The sequence below is a fragment of the Lytechinus pictus genome, chromosome 7 (assembly GCF_037042905.1).
Source record: "Lytechinus pictus isolate F3 Inbred chromosome 7, Lp3.0, whole genome shotgun sequence".
NCBI lineage: Eukaryota > Metazoa > Echinodermata > Echinoidea > Temnopleuroida > Toxopneustidae > Lytechinus > Lytechinus pictus.
Window position 1 is genome coordinate 12,497,153 of NC_087251.1, and position 21,467 is coordinate 12,518,619.

General features: G+C 35.2%; 1 protein-coding gene across 1 annotated transcript; it reads left to right on the forward strand.

Annotated features, from left to right (window-relative positions):
* Positions 1–1,639: 1,639 nt before the first annotated feature.
* On the forward strand, positions 1,640–20,384 carry LOC129266001 (BTB/POZ domain-containing protein 9-like). The gene is made up of 4 exons (XM_064101953.1): positions 1,640–1,712; positions 5,403–5,560; positions 7,300–7,405; positions 17,279–20,384. The coding sequence occupies exons 2-4, from the start codon at positions 5,482–5,484 to the stop codon at positions 17,445–17,447; spliced, it is 354 nt and encodes a 117-aa protein (XP_063958023.1). The 5' UTR covers positions 1,640–1,712; positions 5,403–5,481; the 3' UTR covers positions 17,448–20,384.
* Positions 20,385–21,467: the final 1,083 nt, after the last annotated feature.

Sequence of the window (21,467 nt, forward strand, 5' to 3'; positions counted from 1 at the left end):
GTTTTTATGCCATTTAATGATGTGATAAAAACATCTAACATGACTCACAAGTAACTACCTTTAACATTATACTGGAATGAAATGGGCAGTTTGAGTTTTCTAGACATTTAGAAGCAGGGCTATTCTCAGACAGGAATAACAGTGAAGTTTCATGTTTGTTGTGAAAGTTTGTTCTCCTTTTTTTCTTTTTTTTTTGCATTTAATTTTACATCTGATTAAATATTGAATGCTCTTAAGGTTTATCCAGTGAGGTCGCTCTATATTAATAATGAAAAACAGAGAAATCATGAGAATAAAATTTTGTGTGCTTCCAAATGTGCTGTGATGTCTCTTAATTCTGTTCGAGTTTGGTTTCATTTTCCCACTTTGCATTAGTGCTTTATCATGAATACTAAATGAACTAGATATTTATCTGCGCCACTACTTTCTAAAACATGTTGCAGATATTGTGACTTTGTCTTACTCTAATTGCTAACTACACATTTGCAACAGGTCCAAAATGTCAAAAATACAGACAAAAGTTTACATGTAGACAGTTGGGACTTCATTACTAATGATTTGCTCATGTTCTAGATTGGAATTCTTTTTAAAGTATAGTGATTGAGAGGAAAGCACAGTTGTCAAGACAACATTTACAATACAAAGTCAAAGAAAGTACCCGATTGAGAGGGGGAAGAAAATAAGGAGAGGATATTAGAAAAAGGATTCAGGAGAGAAGTGATAAAAGATCGGGAAAAAAAGAAAAGAAAATGATAATGGACAACAAAAAGGAGAACAGATGAGAGAGAATAAATAAAAGAAAGTATAAAAGAATAAATGGATAGAAAGGGGAAAGAAGAGAAAATTAAGAAATAGAGAAGATATTTTTTTTTTAAAGAAAGGGGAAAAGGTGATCGACAAATAAGGAAAAGAGTAAGAAAAATATTAAAAGTGAAAATAAAATGGAAAGTTTAAGAGAGCCCGGAAGAGAGATAAGAGGAAACTGGATTGATAACAGTAATCTTTTCATACTCCTCAAAATTCATTATTCTATATGACCTCAGGCTTTGCTCCATCATAAAAAAAGTTATGAAGCTTCGTACAATTCTTATCCCGTATTGAATTATTCTAATCCCGTATTGAATTATTCTAATCTACAACTCACTTTTTTCTTGTAATACTAAATCTTCCATACTTTGACAAACTGCAGTTGGGGCTCCGGAGTTAGGGATTGTTGGCAAATATGACATTTACCATAAGATTTACGCTCCTCTAGCCAATCAAAAGGGATCAAAACAAAATATTGATGAAACGCCCCCACTGGTATCTGCCCCTTCACGATCTTGCTGAGGCAGCTAGGGATTTCCCCTCTTTCAAGTTTTTCCCAGATACGCCGCATAAATCTTTCAATGGAGAGCCGAATCACTGAGGACTAAAAAAAAAATCGTGGTCACTCTGACTTTTTCAAATGAGTGAAAAACACATTAATTGGATAAGTATAGACAAAATATTATCTTCGCATTAAGGTAAGCAATTCATACTATAAAAATAGAGAATGGAGGGCGAAAGCACAGTTTCTTCGATAACTATATCATTAACAGCGTATGAATAATTACAATCACACGTCAGTGGGTAGGGCGAAAGTGAGTAATTTGTCCGATTTAGCTCACAGCAACAACAGCGCAAGATCACGGAGTTCAAATTCTAGCAGCCTGAATTTGTTTTAACGTTTGGTAAGCATTTTGCAACATTTTTGAAATACTAAGAGGTCTAACAGTTAGCCTGACGTGTCATATTTTCTCATGTCGTTTTACACTACAGAAATAATTCATTCATCATTGATTTCTCTCTGAAATTGAAATTGAAAAAGACTCAAAATTTTGCCGAGCAAGTGCGAGCCGAGACGAGTTGTTCAGTCCGTCTTTGCCGGGCATGTCGTGGGCCGCATTCGGACCGGGGCCGCGAGAGGAATTACACTCCAGCCTAACACAGGGAGCTCCGGCCCGCTTCGGGCCGGAGGCGGAGCCCAGGACCTGTCCGTGTATTATACTAGGCAGACATTTAGGGGTCGCAATAGCACTCCAAATAAAAGGGGCACAAATAAATTATGCACTTAATTTTAACCATGTTAACGGTACGGTACCGTACTTTGAGTTTGATTACGGTACTGTATCATGATCATATGATGGCCTATGCCTAGGCTATGGACAGTAGAGCCTAGACTCTAGTAGTAGGGTGTCTGGAGAAAAAAATTATTTTTCTTATTTCAAGAAAATATCACATTTTCTTTGTGAATTTGAAGAGAAATTACCTTCAGACTGACAGAAATGTAACATTTTTGAAAAAAATCCAATTATTGGCTGCAAAAAAGAAGAATGAAATTAGGTAAATTTTCAGCATTTCTCTGCCATAGACTGTGTAGTTAAGAAATGGACACACACAAATCCAAATTTTTAGCTTTCGAGAGCTGTTATAAATTTATTATTAATGCCAAAAACTTGTCCATAAAGAGTCCAATAGGATTTTTCATGCTCTATCTGATGGTATGATTTTTATAAAGATTTGGAAACCAGATCACAATGAAAAATTGCGACAAAGTGAAAAAAATTGTGCAAAACAGAAATTTTATTTTCCCATAGAAAACGCATGGAGAAATGGCAATTTCAACACACACAAAATTAAGGGTTTGCAATTTATCTCTAAATCCTTATTTAAAATGATCATATAAACTTGTCCTTACTGTCAAAAGAAGCCCCTGAATTTTCTCTTTCCATACATGCCAAACACAAGTTAATAATCAATTCAGATCACATTTTTCTAGTAGCCTGAACTTCCCCGAAAAAATGTGCCATATTTTCCCCTAAATTAGCCTGTTTTATGCTGACACTTTTCAGTGTGGCTTCAGACACCCTACTAGTAGTAGTACTACTACTAGTAGTAGAGGCGCACGGCCAATATGGGAGACTCCAATACCGGGAGACAATCTTCCACATTGGAGACTTGCTTTGCAAAAGGACAAAAGAAACCACACCAACAAAAGCATGATTTTTCCACCCAAAATTTTGTCTCACTGAGGTCAGAAGTAGCCTGGAGGCTTCTGGGGAGTAAAACTAAAAGTCATCTACTGACTACTCTACGACTACGTTAGACCAAAAGCTTCGGTCTCTGTTATGTTGGTTGTTCAGCTGAACTCCGTTGGCTTCACTCACCAAATACAGAGACCGAAGTTCAAGCGCGATCTGTACAGGGGACTCAATGGCCATATGTTTATGTACTTATGATCGGATAAAACGGGGAAGTGAATTTGCGCGACAGCCGAGGTAAGTCACTGTTTTTGTTCCTTTTTACTTGATTTTTCTCAGTTTTTTGGCAATTGATGCCAAGAGGGAATATTAATTTGCATTTTGGTCGCGTGAATTTTTAAAATTTTTACTCATTAAAGACAAAAATTGAAGAGCCCCGACGGGGGGATTTTGCATTGCAAGTCCCCTAATGGTGGCTGCACGCTAGCGAGCCGTCTGTGTATGAGGAGAAATTAAAAAAAAAAAATTGTTAAAAAACTCCTCGAAACAGACGACTGCCAGCTGTCTACGACTACGTAGGCCATGAAGCCTGGGACACTAGGCATAGTCATGCACGTACGGCCACAAAACCTGAAACTTTCGCCCCCGAGATTTCTACTTTCCCTCTAAAAGATCTAGCCCTAAATCATGTACATGAGGTTCAACTTCATTTCCGATATTTCTGCGATATTGATTTCATTTTTAAAGAAGAATTCATTTAAAAAATGATATGAAAAGATGGGAAGAGCTTACGGCCGTGTTTACGTCGCCATCTTGATTTCTTTGTCTTCCGCTTGTCTTCCAATTTGCCAACTAAAAGACTTATTTCCCCTTAACTCTCAGATACACAATTACAATACACGTCAACATAACTTTATCCACCGACCTTATGTAAGAACTAATGTATCCTTAAATTCTTTCATAACAACCTGTATCAAGGAGTGGAACAGGTTACCTTCTGATATTAGGAACTGTACAACTCTTATCGGTTTAAAGTGCAATGTAAAAAATACCTCTTTGACAATCTATTATCTTAGTTAATTTAGAAAGTTTTTCTTCCATCTCGTAGTTGGCCACCCTAGTCATATGTGTGTGTGAGTGTGTTTGTGCTGACACGTTGTTTAATGTACATTTTGTACATATTTGTAGTCGATATATCTGTTTATTATGTATTCTCCTTTGTCATTTTATACATTTAAATCTACATCTTATTTAGAGGTATAGGGCCCCACTCACAAGCTGTGCTTCTTCGGGGTCCTAGAAAACCGTTCATATTGTATCATGTATTCTTTTGTACCATCTGATCATGAATTGATTTGTACTCATAATATGTCTGGTTTTTTTAATAAATTGAACTTGAACTTGAACTTGGCGACAGTACGGAAATCGCGCGGTTTGCGTGCTGTCGCCAAGCGGAAGACAAAGAAATCAAGATGGCGACGTAAACACTGCTGTAAGCTCTTCCCATCTTTTCACAAACATTTGTAGTTCTGAAGCCCATCCCAAGGACCCTCCTTTTTACAATAAGCCTGTTCCAAAGCCCCCGTTTTATGTCTTGCCCGCGGCACATACATGTACTTTGTGGTTGAGTGCCCCCCCCCCCCTTGAATTTCAAGACTTTTTGATATCCAGGCCAATCTATGCGAGCGACAAGTTCCGAACGCACGTAAAAGACAATTAATGATATGAAGACAAGCAATTTGCGATATATTGTAAAGACGTCTATAAGTAGGCATGTCACTGTTGCGCACCCAAAATTCAGCTGACACAAAGTCTGAAACAATGCGAATGGTCTTCTGCTTGTTTTGTCAACAATTCCTTAGATGTGAGAGAATTGATTCTGAAATCATAATTTTTCATCAAATGTTTTGAATATTTAGAAATAAAATCAGCAATTTTATGGAATAAAGATATTTCATTAATTATGTAACAAAGGGTATATCATAAATGAATTGAAATCGATACTCATTGATCAAATAGGAAAATATGCAAAATACATGTAATTATACCTAATGTGTTACCATGATCATTTTAGATTTTCTCGTTTGTCAGAATTATGTCAATTTAAACTCGATATTACATGTAGATTGTAAAAAATGATACAAGAATATAACTTTTGAACGAAAACTCGGATTTGTGGGTGTGGGTTCTAACTGAACAGGGGGTGGGGGGCCTGGGAAGTTGAAAAAAAATAAAATGTTCTCTCTTTGTCTATTCAATGAGATTTGGAACTGTTTCTAAATAATAAATTTAGTGAATTCACAAAGCAATCAAGGTATTCTGTCTTTAGCCAGTGGTTCCCCATATTATAGCACATTTCACTTATCATTATGTCAGGAATTTTTCTTCCTTTCTTTTCAGTCTTTGCAGTAATGAGAAGAAGGATCATTTTCCTATTCCAAGACACATAGAGGAATAATTTTGATCTCTTCTTTGAGACATGAGTGATACACATCGTATAAGTCCATCCACCCCGATGGGGGAAGTAGAACACACCAATATTCTGTCACAAGATATAGGTAAGTCAAACTGCCCTGGTACAAATGCAGGTTTTATTATACCCTGTAGTAAATGGAATATTTATAAGACATGCTATACATTTAGATTGTACATGTACATCATATACATCTGCAAATCGTAATTTATTTATGTGGTTTAAGGATAGTCTGTGTTTCCATTTTCTATGAAATTAGAGCTACATGTAATGGTTCAATCCGGGGGGGGGGGGGGTACTCGCATACGGGGATGTGCCGCTCCAGTGGGTCATTTTTTTAGAAAAAAAATCCTTAGACATGGGTCTTGCTATTGCAAGAAGTCCTTAGCCATGGGTCCTATTTGTCAACTGAATAATCCTTAGACATGGGTCCGTTTCTGAAAAAAAAACTTTATAAGTGTCCCCAGGAAAAGCACTGACTTCATAATGTATTTTGTGATGGTCTCATTGTTTAAAAAAAGCAGAATTAATCTGGAAAATGTGTCTATATTTTGAAAGAAAATCCTTAGGCATGGGTCTGTATTTTGAGAAAAATCCTTAGACATGGGTACTTGTTTACGGTCAAATGACCCTTAGAAATGGCTAAGGGTTTCAAGCCCCGAGCCTCACACCCCTGTCCAATGAGAGCACATTTTTATGGGAACTTTTATCGGATCATGTTCAGCCTGCATGCATGCTGAGAAAAAAAAAACAGGAGGGCATTTAAAGGTAAAAGACAGTAGTTGAAGCAAACAATCATTTCATAAGAAAGTCTTTTAAATCAAGGTTTATTACCACCACATTATCATACATCTAGATCTGGGCCCCGTCTTACAAAGAGTTGTGATTGATCCAATCAATCGCAACTATGGAAAGCCAGCAAAGTCAACATATAAAATGCAATTTTATTTTTCAAAATTCTATATATGAATGTATATCCGTAAATTCATTGATTTCTTGACAATTTGGTGCGATGTCCTTTGTTTACAAAGGACATTTTGCAAATTTCCTGTAGAAAAAATTATGATACTGATGGATTTCCATGGAGTTAAGATTGATTGGATCAATCGTAACTCTCTGTAAGACGGACACCTGGTACATTATTGTAAACTTATCTTTGTAAAATCATGAAATCTTAGCTCAAAATCGATAATACTGATGATCACTAACACAGAAAAGCATATGTTGGACAGTGTATTGATATTGCTTCGAAGAATACCCCACATTTGATGGAATTCTATGCTTATTTTGCTCATTTCTCAGCAATAACACATTTTCTTCCAGAGCAGTTTGGCACATATTTTTTATTTATATATACCAACACTTAAGTGGTAATTTCATTGGATTCTGTTTGAACTTATTTTGAGATTGTTACCACAACTGGTATTTATCTTCAATCCGTGTTAGTGTTTTCTATGTTTACATTTGCTTAAAAATAGTTTTTATGATGATAGATGTTTATTTGGAATTTTGATACTTTTTTTTTATTTTGTGTGATTTTTTTTGTTCGATATTTTTTAATCAATCTATATTTTCTTGTATTTTTTAATTTTTATGGGGTAGTATGTAGTTTATCTTCTATCTTTGATATTTTGTAATGTAATTGTACACATGGTTTAGACATATAACTTTATTTAATTAGTCACATCCCGGTACATGGAAAAAGATGGGTTTTTATATTCAATATTCAAATCAAGATTGGGAGGTTATATTTCCCTAGGAATCACTTTATCTCATACCTGTTCATGTGCCATTAAAAAATCATTCAACTTATGTCCATTTTAGGTCATCTTTTTTCCAATGAGGAATACAGCGATATAACTCTTGTTGTGGAAAATCAGAAATTCCATGCACACCGTGTCATCCTAGCTGCAAGATGTCAGTATTTCAGGTGAGATGCAAAAATTTAATTTTAGGGCTGAGTCAAGTCAAATTTTTCTTCCCGGTTTCTAATGGACCGGTCACCGGTCTGAATCCGGTATTCAGAAAACTGAGGTCAGAAAAACTTAGGAAAAGTCCGAATTTATAAATTTCTTGTTGCTAACAATTGAAATTTTTCATAAATCTAAGGATGTTCCCCAGTTATGTTTGTGCGTATCTTGATCTGCGCATATTTGCGCAGTGACATCAAATCAGCTTCACGTATCATCTTTTTTTTTTTCCCGTGATATGCTCTCTAACTGCAGATCTAATGTATTATTTTATGAAGCTATTAGCTGAAAATAATCCATGGACCAACTTTCAAAATTTCTCTACAACTTCATAGTACTTTCTTCTGCGTTTTGGTGTGTTTTAAAATCACATTTGCTTCAACAAAAGTGCTGATACTTTGAAAACAAGTGCATGAACCCCCATTTTTTTAATGTCCACACCTCTTAAGTATACTTTCCTCTACAACTTTGCAAATTTTGGTGAAAATGACCTGGATTTTGTATTAATTGCAGCATTTATTGTACTTCTCAAATTTGTTACAGAATTTCAAATATTTTGGATATGATCTTGTCGTTTTCACCTCATTGTTTTAGAATTGAAGGTGCTTCTAACCTTAAAAGTGCAAATGGATATATCAATATAGATTAATTTGCCATCTTTGGTATACAATCCTGAACTAAATTGTAAAATCTGATGAAATTTACATGGATTTTATTTGTGAGTAATAATGGTTTAAACCCAACATTGTGATCTTGTTAGGTCTAAAAATTCCCAGTGCTTTTGATTGCATAATTCTCGAGAACTTTCAATTTGGTGAACTTCAGAGCAGGATAGCAAAAAATCAAGAACCCATGTTGATTTTTGCATTTTTTTTAAATATTTAGGTTCTAAAGTAACTCTGTGCAAAATTTGGTGAAAATGACTTGGGTTTCATTTTGACTGTGGAACATCCTTAATATTTAGGAAAATGCATTTAAGCATCAATTATCAGAAAATATTCATGTATGAAATTTTTTATCATGATGCATACGTGTTTTAAAGAAAAAAGACAAATTGCACACATTTTTGGAAGCACACAGAATGCCATGTTGAGTTTTCATTTATTTTTATCTCACAGCATTACTTTAATATATATTTTTCCACAAAACACTTGCAAGCATCATACATGTACATACACAGTACAGTACATGTACATGTGTCACTCACCCAGTGCTATAAAAACAGTGCTCCTTCATGTATTAAAAAAACCTTTCTTTAAATTAAATAGTTTGCCTACATGTAAGTTCCAAAATTAGTCATATTGGCAAGCAATATCCCTCAGTATCCCAGTTTGATTGCATGTGACCTTATGACATCATCATTGTTACATGTATCTTCTCACTCAATTTTAAATCAATAGGCCACATAGTTACATGTAACTCCTTGATAAAACATGTTACAATGACAAATTTGCAATAACACTACTACTGAAATGATGAAATCACTTTGATTGGCTTTAACTTATAGAAATTGTGCATAAATAGGAAGTCTTTATGAAACAGGACCGTAATCAAGATTAATCTGCTTTCCTCAAATTGGCAACAATTATTGATTTTCTATTTATTTTCATACTTTGAAAAAATTGCATATCATGATATAACAATAACAAAAGTTGCCAATTTGTAAACAGTGGTGTTATATTTCGTTGTCAATTTAGAAATAGTACCATGTTAGAGGGGAATCTAACCCAAATTAAACTTGTTTTTAGAGGAAAAAGAAAAATCTGACAAGTTTAGCAATATCGGACAAACAATAAAAATTTATGAATTTTTACAAGTTGTAAATATTGGTAATAACCGATATCCATGAAGACTTCAAATTGGCTGCAGTGATGTAAGGCAAGGAGTACTCTTCCATGTACTTCGATACATAAAATGGCTAAAATGTCATTTTTTTCTTATTGATTGTCTGATTTCTTTCAAATTTTCAACATTCTGTTCTACTTATTTTTCTCCTGTCCAACACTACATTTTATGACCAAGCCTGGATTCCCCTTTAAATGACTTTTATAATTTACAAATCAACAAATAGCATCACTTTCAGTATGTTTTTTTTTCATATTCCACACATATGATTGAAACATGTACATGAATAGGATAAAGAGATACTGCAATATTTTTTGCATGTAGATGTATCCATGTGTAGATTATATTTTGTACAGTCTAACCCAAGCATCTACTCAATTTTTTTGCAATATATGCCCATACATGTACATGTAGACATGCACGTACATGTATGTGGGTTAATTTGACTCTCCAGGCAGCAAACAATGTATAAATTACAGAAAATTGACAAATTTCTATTGGAAAAAAAAAAATCCTCTTTATTCTATTCTCAATCACTAAAACAAAATTGTGAATTTGTTTTCCCTTTTTTAAAGATTTACTTGCCCTTTTTTTTGCATTTCTGCTGTAAAATTAAAGCTGAACTCATCATGTTTGATTGTCCCTTTAGAGGATGCACTGGGCTGAAAATATTTCCGTCTAAATAAATAAAGTAAAATTCACAAAGCAAAATGCTGAAAATTTCATTGTAATCTGATAATAGAGAGGGAAGATATGGATTCCATGGAATTTAATAAAAGTTTAGTAATATATTGTGAAAAACAGTTATATGCACGTCATCATGAATATATTCATTAGATGGGCTGATGATGTCACATTCCCACTTTCTTTTTGTCATTACAAGAAATCATAATTGTTTAATTTTTTCATACATGTACATGTGTGAATAATATGTCTCCCCTGTAATGAAATAAGTTGCAGTGGCGTACCAGGAAAATTTAAAAAAACGAGAAAAGGGAGGGAGAAAAAAAGGGAAAGGCAGAGCTGCCAAGTAGTACGATTTTTCCGTATTTAGTACGTTTTTGCAACCAAAATACGGCAGTACGTTTTTTTTTATTTATTTTTTTACAAAATCGAAATTTATTGAGAAAAATCATCTCTATATGTCTCTATTTCATAAAACGTACACAAATATGGTGTTTTTTTTCAATCATTTTGTAAAAACCAGGGTGAGATATACACAAGTTTCAATGTTGTTTTTTTTTTCATCTGCAAGAGCAGTGCACATTTTAGCTTGCATGCAGCTTGAGCGCCGTGATGGGCGAGTGCGCCAAGCATTTTATTATGAAATACACTTTTTGGGGGGAAAATACAAAATATTTATCTCACACGGTAAAAATACTGATTTTTTTGTCAAAATACTGATTTTTGGGGATAAGAATACTGAAAATGCTAAATACAACTTGGCAGCTCTGGAAAGGGGAAGGAAAGGGGGAAAGGAAAGGGGAAAGCGAAAGGAGGAAAAGGAAAGGGAAAAGTGAAAAGAAAACGAAGATAAAATATTTTTTTTAATGGAAAAGGAAGGAAGGAAAGCAGGAAAAGGAACGAAAGAAGAACATTTGAGAAACAACGAATCATTCCGAGATAGGCCTTACCTATGTAAATAAAAATGCAATAGCATGATGGGAAATAAATTTAAAGATAGCGGGAAATGAAGTTAGAATGGAATTAGTCAAAAGCTAAATTGGAAAACGAAGAAAAGGGACAAGAAAAAAAAACTTAATAACATGACCGGGCTGCCGTGGATTGAAAATAAAGAGGGGGAAGAAAGATGGACTGCATACAACATTGCATGCTATAAGCTTGCTAAATTTTATGCAAATAAGCTGCCGGGGCTTTGCCCCAGACCCCACGCAGTAGGGGCTCTTCATCTATAACCTTCAAATGGCTTTATAACTCCCCCCATAGGGACCCTTCCTACATAAGCTTTACATTCAATCACTGGCGTACAGGCGTGGGGGGGTCTTGGTTCCACACCCAAGAGGAAATAAAAGAAATTATAGGAGACAACGTATAATGAAAGAAATGGAAACAATGAAATGTATATTTTGCTGAATAAAAAAATCTATCATATAATTAGAATTTAATTTCAATAGGCAATCTTTTTTTTCAGTTCGCTTTGCTCGCTGGCAAGCATTGCTATGTTGCTACATGTATGTTGTGTCCCCTCAAAATATTTGGTTCATTACGCAACTGGGTTGAATAAATGTGTTGTGTAAAAGCTGTATTCTGTATATACCCGCGATATTTGATTAAAAATAGTGGCAATCTGTGAGGTTTAAATGGCTTTGATTACAAGAAGTTCCGGGGGCCCCGCCCCGGACCCCAAACGCATAGCGCACTGTCGTATATGAGTATGGTAGGGTTGGGCCATGGCCCCCAAAAGTTCTACAACCAAGAACAAAAAACGAGGAGGAAAGGAAAGCAAAGGAAAAGTGTAGGATATGAGTTTTTACTAAATATGATGTCAAAACATATCTCAAAGTTAGATTCTCATGAAAAGGTGATTTTTTTCTCGCTCGCTTCGCTCGCTCAGGATTTATATATTAAGCAGCTTTTATAGCACATGCGCCATACTGCGCCCCTTTTTTTTTTTTTTCCTTTTTTTACTCTTCACGCTACTGCCGCAAAGAATCCTGTTCACAGTGGCGTACAGACCACAAAAAAGGGAATGGAAAGAGAGAAGGGTGAATATATTATTCTCTGGATATCACAAAATTGGATTTTTGTATTAAAAATGTATAATTTAAAAAGATAAATTCCGCCCGATATGCAATATCTGGCCCTGCATTACACCATTACGCCTGTTCATACCATGATATGACCGGGAAATTTTTGGCTCTTGCCCCCCCTGGCCACCGACCCCTGTTACGCCGCTGATAAGTTGCAGCAATTAATATATACATGAAGTGCACTTAATCAGTTGTTATTCCAATATTTTTGGTTCTTGAAGGAAAAATTGAATAAACCTAATTTCATATGATAAAATACTATAAATTCAAGTTGGGATATGACTTCATCAGTTTGCTCATTGAATATTCATGAAGACATGCCTACATGCAGAACTGTTTCACCGGAATAATGAAAATCTGTTTTTCCTTGTTAGATTTTGATCGAATTTTTAGTGTTTTGTTTGTCTTATTTTTCTTAATCTGTTCAAATCATATTATTTTCACCCTGGAGTACCCCTTTAAGGTAATCATAATTCATACAGGTCTACATTGTGACAATATTCAATTACCAATTTGTGTGTATACATGTACAGTAAAACAAAATACATGTACATGTACACAATATCATTTACTGAGCAGTAGAATAGTGGTACTGCATTTCATGAATATATAGAAGCTGCCCTCCTGAATTACGAGTTAATCTGAACATAATTATCAATGCTGCCACAATGTGGTCAGAAGTTATTTAAGGTTTATCCTTCATTAATTGTTGTACCTCTGAGCTTCTAAATTTTACTTACGGTAGTTGATTGTACTTCGTGATAAAACATGAGACTACATTTTCCTCAAGAAACCCCTTCAAATTATGATGCTGGAACTACAATGTACAAATATAATTTTATTTTTTAAATTAAGGTTAGTATTATTTACAGAATTATAGTAGGCCTACATATGTACATTCAGTTATTTATGGTAAGTTCAAGTATTGAATGTCATGTGACAGAGATTAGTTGGCAGTAAACCTGGGGAAACGAGAGTATGCATTGCATCTAAAATTCTTAATATAAATATAACTTTAATTCAATAATAAATGTCATCCAATATTTGTCCACATCGAATGTTCAGTTTCATGCATTGCATTGTCAGGCTTAAGATGCATTTGTCTCTTTATTGCACATCTTTTATATACTAGAGGCCTACCTAGTCTGCTTGATGTGAAACAATGAAATGTAAAATTTCTGCCATATTAGTGTGTGTGATTTATTGCCAGCCAAGAGCAGATGCTATAAAATCAATCTTGACGTCAATCGATGTATTATTTTAGCACCACAGGGAGATGGCTTGCAACCTATGAAATATTTTAAGGATAGATCTGTGGTTTTATGTGCTTTCATTCTTTGTCAAGATTTGAATTTTAATTAATATCTTGATTGTTATGTCTGTTTGTTTCTTCCCTGCATGTTCATGAACATTTTATTGATCCAACAATATTAATTAAAATGCTCAATTTAGTTTTTGTTATGAGGAACAATGAGAACTAAGAAAAACAAATAAAAAGGAAGAAAGCAAAGAAAAAAAATTATAAAAAGGGAGAAAAATAGGGAAGACAGGAACAATGAAAAGAAAGAAGTATACAGCTTGGGAAATAATTATTACACCGGTAGTCCAGACTGGATCTGAGACCTTTTAATAAGTAGGAAAGAGATCTGATTATTCATTAACTATATATATGCATACATGTACATGTATGATACTCATATTTTACTGACCTACATTTTTACATGTAGGCCTACCTGTCATACACAAAATTTGCAAGAGTTACAACTTACAAAAATATAAAACACAGTGTACAATTATCTACATGTACAAGGGTTCTTGAAATAAAAGTTAAGGAAGTTTCAATGAATTTTGATGTTAACAAGTACATTGTAAATTGATCATTTTGCAATTGAAATGGGCAATGGGATTTGTTCTTTCTTCTTGATCACAATTACTGTAAAAGTGGAAGTTTTTGCGGCAAGATCGGTGAGCGCGAATTTAAAAACACACAAATTTATGAGCATCTATTTTTATAATGCAAGTTTTGAACCGCGGTTCAATTGTGTGTATCGTTTTGGCAAAGAGACTGCATAATTTGACCTGTATAGAGGGTAACATTTAAGCAAGCAAGCTTGAGCTCCAAAATCATATGCATCGCGAGAATTTGTTCCAATGTGATCATTTTTTTTCAGTATTCAAATTATGATTTTGCTCGAAGTATAAGTTGCTTTTGCTGTTTGATTGGTAAGTGTTTAGATCTGTTTAGTTTTTAAGAAGAGGTCTTGTGGATTGCCCAGATTTGTAGATTGATCCCATGCACTTTAAATAGCCGTAATCCCACTGGTCTTTACCCGGTCCTCGGCCATCCATACCAGGCCAGCAGCGCCTCCATTTTGCCTTCCCCGATGTCCACCCTGCAAAGAAAATTTGTGCTATATGTCACAAAAGCTCATGATTGGATCAAAACAATGCTGAATTGTGCCGCTTTAGAGATAGAATTATGATCAGAAAATACAATTTCGTTACTAAAATGTTAACTAAAACCATTGACAGATGGGCAAGAAGGAAGTGACTTTGTGATTATGGAGTGTACAGCGCAAATTCAAGAACCCGAGAATATGTTTTGAAACCGCCAAGCACGAAAAACTAATTCCGTGAAAATAACAGTGTTTACGGTATGTCTCTTGTTGCCAAATACATTTATTTCATTTTTATCTATCATTTATTTTGAATAACACAATGGGTTCAACTAAGTATGAAGGTTAGGAAGGACATCCCATTCTAAGTGTGAATTCTTTTGTAGTTCCTCAGATACATGTATACATGTACATGTAGGGCAGTAGGCATTTATAGTCTTTATGATATATACCAGCAATTGGAGGGGAAGTTCACCCTGATAATATTAAAGTTGGTTTTAATAATTGCAGAACAATTCCATTAATTTGTCAGGCAAGGTTCGATTCTTGAACTGTGTGATTCACATGTATTGTGATGTCTCAGACGAGCAGCTCCTCCATGTGTGTTGTGTGATATGAATTCCCCAAAAAGCAATTTTCTCAAAAATTTGAAAGTGATTTCATTTGATTGGTGGATATGTCAGATCTATACATTTTATATCAGCTTTGATAAAAAAAAACTTGTATTTATCATATTCCATTAAAAGTTGGAATTTATGGAATTTGTATTATATAATAGGTAAGCTGCTAGCATATGACATCACAAATCTGAAATGATAAAAAATCTCAAGTCTCTTTAATACGCATTGATGGATTTCATCAGATCTTCAATATTCTGCTTTCATGGAAACCAATATATTTTCAGTGTGAACTTCCCCTTTAGTGCATCAGGTTCATGTACCTTTTTCTTTTTGTTTTGGGGTTGACATGTTACCATGTAAATAAAAAGCAATTATCTGAAGGATGGTCACTTTCAAGTATCAATTTAATGATAAGTTTAGTGGTCATTTTACACCAAGTGTGGTTAATGTTTGACTGACTGAAGCACTCTCCTATAAAAGGTTTATATACACTGTAGGAATGCTAATAGATGCAAAGTGCACATTGCCCTTTCATAATAATGCATTTAAGTAGGTCATGTCTGAATGCTCAGAGTGTAACGTGTACATTGTATGAACCTAAACGTTCAATAAGGTATGATGTACATGTTCATCTAGGTTTCTCGTGAATATTAGATACACTTTTACGAAGTCTGTTATCAACCACTATTTATGAAATCAGAATATCATTAGTATTAATCGGGCCTGTAAAATTTGTTGAAGTTATTGATATTTAAGTGTATTTTTTTTCTTCATAAGAACACATTATTTTAAAGATACATGTACATGTACATGTATATAATTAAAAAAAATCAAGACTCAATACAATATTGGATTCATGGGCAGCCCCACATGGGGAGGGAGTCTAGATCTGGATGTTAGTAGTTATTTGATTTGAAAATCCTACACTCACACAACAACATCAGTCCTCCCTCTTTTCACCTTCTCCTATAGGTGAAAAGAGAGAGGACTGATGGTGGTGTATGAGTGAGTGTAGGATTTTCAAAACAAATAACTACTAACATCCATATCTAGACTAGGGGGAGGTGAAGGGGGTGATTGTCCCCTGAGATGTTCCACTTTGAAGAAAAAAAAGAAGAAAAGGAACGAAAGATGTGGTTTTGATCTTTAGGGACAGTGATTTTCCGCGATCGCGGAAAACGGACGGAATTCACGGAAAGGGCCTTTTGAAACGGAAAGTGGCATTTCAAACGGAAAATCACGGAAAACGTATTTTCCCTCAAAATACACAGAATAGCAACAGAAATTACTCCAAAATCACAGCAAAATGAGAATATTAAATGGCCAAAAAAACCCAGAAAACACGATCTCACTTCGCTACTATCATGACAATTCACACATCGTGACTGCACTCGACATCAGCACACTCGTTTGTACCCCGCACCGTAGCCGTACCCGGCCGGCCGGCCGGGTTGGGCTTCACATATGCACACATATCGTTCAACTACATGTACACGGTCGTGTGTTGCTGCCCTCTACGTTTGAAGATGTAACAGCACGATATCGTGGTCTTAAAATCCAAGATGGCGGATTGGGGAAAAGCCGTTGACTGATGATAACGATGTCCAAAAACCCCCAAAATTATCGATGAAATATCATTTCACCGTGAAATAATGCTAATAATATGAAAGGTGAGGATGTATGCATGCAAAATGGGTGTGTAAAAATATTTTATGCACCCGCATAGATCCGATTAGAACGGATTTTATTGTGTTGTTGGTACAGTAGCAGATACAAATTTTGACCAGTGCGAGTGTGCGTGTTGTGATTTTGCTATTCAATGTGTAAACGGAATTGTCACTTTTCCGTGTGTACAAAGTCTATGGGGAAACGGAATTTCCGTTTTCTGACATGCTGAAACGGAATTTGAGATTTTCTGAAACGGAAAAGGCAATTTTTTTAAACGGAAAATCACTGTCCCTAGATCTTGTATTGTCTTGGGACTGAATAAATTAGTTAAAAGTGATAAGATCAGTCACATGTTACAGTGTTAAAGGAGATTTAATGGTACATTTAATAGTTACAGTGTATTTTTATATAAAAATTGAAATAAGAGAGATGAAACATACATTGAAAATGTGATTATAGTTTCTTCTTCCTCTTTCTCTCCATCCTCTCCCATCCCCTCCCCACCACCTCTCCCTCTGTCTCTCATCCTACAGAGCCCTATTCTACGGTGGAATGCGAGAGTCCGATCCTGAATGTTGTGAGATTGAGCTCCAAGACACTACATCACAGGCCTTTGAGGCGCTCCTTAAATACATCTACACAGGCTGTCTCAATCTACTAGACCTCAAGGTAAGAAGGCGATCATTTACACCCTACATGTAGAATCATAGTTTACAAAGACGTTTTATAGTACAAAGCACAATATTGAATAAAAAAATTGTTGCCAGTCATAAAAATAGTTCAGCTAAAGTACAATGGGTGTCTGGAAGCTGCTATACCTCAAGGTAAAAATAATCCAAGGAAGAATATTAAGGGTTGGGTTCAGAGCACATATTCCACCTTAAATCATTTTTTACAAAGATGTTTAGTCTAAAACTCAGTTACAGTCATGCAAACAAACAGTTAAAAACATGTGTCTTCAAAGTTCAATGTGATAATGCAGAACTATTGGTTACTGAAAATAGATAACAGAGTACATTACAGAGATCGCAATCATGATTTTATGATATAATTATATTGTACTACTTTTGGTCCAGGTATGCATTGTATTATGTACTCCAGGTTACTGCCATGGTCTTGATATGAGGGAGAAAGCGCATTGATGAAAAATTGCTTGAATTCTCTCCTTCATTGTCATTGGCCATGTTTTTTGTGTTCCTATTGATATCTGATTTACATTGTGATTCTAGCTTAGAAAAATTGCAGGAATGTACCCCCAAGCTCCTTTGGATCAGAGTCATCCAGGATATGTTGTTTTGTAGATTCATTTTCATTTCTATATTCGTAAATGTGGTGACTTGCAAAAATGACAATTGTATAACATGTAGGTTTGCTATTAATCCTTTGCTCACCCGAACTAGTTGATCCCTGTACAAAATATATAGGTATTACATATTTCTATTGCAAACAGGCTAATTATATCTCTGTGTTTTTGTCTCACCTGCATAGCAGAGTGAGACTATAGGCGCCGCTTTTCCCGCGACGGTGGCGGCGGCGGCGGTCAACACCAAATCTTAACCGAGGGTTAAGTTTTTGAAATGACAGCATAACTTAGAAAGTACATGTATATGGACCTAGTTCATGAAACTTGGCCATAAGGTTAATCAAGTATTACTGAAGATCCTGCCTGAGTTTCAGGTCACATGACCAAGGTCAAAGGTCATTTAGGGTCAATGAACTTAGACCATGTTGGGGGAATCAACATCAAAATCTTAACCTAAGGTTAAGTATTTGAAATGTCATCATAACTTAGAAAATATATGGACCTAGTTCATTAAACTTGGATATAAGGTTGATCTGTTGGGGTATCTGTTGAATTACCATCATAACTTAAAAAGTTTATGGATCTGTTTCATGAAACTTGGACATAAGAGTAATCAAGTATCACTGAACATCCTGTGCAAGTTCCAGGTTCATGATCAAGGTCAAAGGTCATTTAGGGTCAATAATCTTTGGCCAAATTGGGGGTATTTGTTGAAATACCATCATAACTTTGAATGTTTATTGGTCTAGTTCATAAAACTTGGACATAAGAGTAATCAAGTATCACTGAACACCCTGTGTGAATTTCAGGTCACATGACCAATGTTAAAGGTCAATAAACTTTGGCTATGTAGGGGGGTATCTGTTGAATTACCATCATAACTTTGAGAGTTTATGGATCTGATTTATGAAACTTCGACATAACAGTAATCAAATATCTTTGAAGATCCCGTCTAAGTTTCAGGTCACATGACCAAGGTCAAAGGTCATTAAAGGTCAATGAACTTTGGCCATGTTGGGGGTATTTGTTGAATTACCATCATAACTCCGTAAGTATATTGGTCTAGTTCATAAAACTTGGACATAAGAGTCATCAAGTATAACTGAACATCTCATGCTAGTTTCAGGTCACATGACCAAAGTGAAAGGTCATTTAAGGTCATTGAACTTTGGGGCCATTTTAGTGGTAATTTTTTTCTTGCTGTCATAACTTTCAAAGTTTATAGTGTATAAAATGTGGATAGAAGGGTAATCAAGTATCACTGACAAGTTTTAGGTCACATGATCAAGGTCAAATGTCAATGAACGTAGTATTGTATCATGTGAATGGTGTTTTTTGTGAATAATTATTTTAAAGTAGTTTTCAAAGTCAGCACTGCTGCTATATTGAATCACGTGATGCAGGTGAGACTGCCAGAGGCATTCCACTTGTTGGAGGTATGTTTGCATACAGATGGGGTAGCTTGAAAGAACTTCAGGATTTTTTTTTTTTTTTCATTTTGTTACTGAATGAGTTTATGTTGGATTTTCTATGTGTAGGCCTATAGTTTGCAGGCAGAAAATATATCTTTACTCTTTTCCCTTTCTCCTGCATGTACATGTAGAGTAGAATAGTACTTAGATAATACATTTTCTGTTGTAATGATTAGACAGTGGACACTTTTTAAACAGATATGGATCAAATCATCATTTGGTGTAGATTGAATAATAGCCACCCCACCCCCACTACTGTTTAGAATTGAAAATATTCCAATGATCTCTACACCAAAGAAGATTGAAATGAAAATGATATGAGAGTACATGTAGATCTCAACCTCACTTCCCAGCTGCTGAGAGCTACATATAATACACGTTATACACATCAATGTTTGAAACCCCCTCCTATCATCATATATGTTTGGTCATTTGAGTCCCAGCAGGCTGCTCTATACTGTACATGTAGGTGTGCTATTTAAGTCCTGGGAGGAACTATCCCCTTCCAAACTGCAAGGGATGCCATGCACATGCCAGTCACTGACATCTCATTCATCAATGACCTGTTCACACACAATATGTTTATCAAACATTTGCATTAAAAATCAATATATCCTGTAGGAATATATTTCATGTATCAAAGGGATTGTGCAGATAGTCCATTCTTACAACGTTCGCAGCAGACTGTGGGAGTGTTCTCAGTGACTTAAGAGTTTCACAAGAAAGAGCATGGGTGAATATACTGTACAGCAGGGCAAAACCTTTGGTGCAGCATCATGACTCCTGGATGACTTTACTGTGAAATGGCATCATGCATAATGCCTCAGGGGTGAAATCCCATGTTGTGCATTATTACATGTAGATAAAAATTATTTTATTGTAATCACACACAAAACCCCAAATTTACACCACTTATTTTTCTTTCTTTCTGTTTTTATATCTCCATAATTTTGTGTGGTCATCCACTCCTGGGGGTGTTTCATAAAGATTTAAGTATGACTTAGTGTTGCTCCTAAATGTCTATAGTAATTGAAAGGCATCACCACATTGGTCACATCATGCCAAGAGGATGCGCACTACTGCATATTGATCAACAAGTTTGCGCGTTGCATATCATGTACGCGTCGGCATTTACATTGTAAGTGCGACTCTGAGTCATACTTAAATCTTTGTGAAACACCCCCAAATAAGCCAGCCAAGAAAATCTACACAGAAGCTCGTATTTTTGCATTTTTGATATTCAGTAATGTAATAATACATGTAGCATGTTCACTGTCTTGCCATCTGCAGTATCCCCTGCCAATACTACTCAGCAGCATTCCATCACTGAACCGAGGCAGATTGGGTGGCTGAGTTCTCCCGCAAGCACGAGTGTTCTTATTATAGCATCATATCACATGTAAACATCGGTTAAGGACTAAGGAGTCCATATTGTAGCCTCCCTCTTACATGTACACTCGTGTTTGTGTTTGAGCTATTTGTGGTAATTTGGATTAATGGTCTCTTCCTCAAAGGCATCAGTGGCATGGCTAGGGATATTTAATCTTGAATAGAATTATCATGTATTGGTGATTTATTCACAAATATGCCTGCTAATAAAAATATGAACATGTTGATAGATCAAATCACATGATAGATTCCGTAATGCAATTCAATTATTTTTGTTTTGCATTGTGGAATGAAAAGGGAAGTTCACCCTGACAATAAGTCAGTTTAATAGAATCATGAAAATGAGAGAAAAATATTGGTGATGGTTTGATGAAATAAAGGACAAGAGAGTTCTGATTTCTGAATATCATGTCATTTTTAATGGAGTATAATAAATGCAAATATTTGTGTTATGAGTATGACATGAATGATTTGTCCAATGATATATCCATGACACAAATAAAATCACTTTCAATTTTTGAGAAAATTTGATTTTTGGAATTGTTGAGGAGCTGCTTG

Excerpts from the sequence above, each read along its gene's own strand:
- LOC129266001 (XM_064101953.1), top strand. The coding sequence starts at position 5,482 with ATGAGTGATACACATCGTATAAGTCCATCCACCCCGATGGGGGAAGTA. Across the intron at positions 5,561-7,299 it reads TATTCTGTCACAAGATATAG|GTCATCTTTTTTCCAATGAG; the intron begins GTAAGTCAAACT and ends TGTCCATTTTAG. Across the intron at positions 7,406-17,278 it reads GCAAGATGTCAGTATTTCAG|AGCCCTATTCTACGGTGGAA; the intron begins GTGAGATGCAAA and ends CTCATCCTACAG.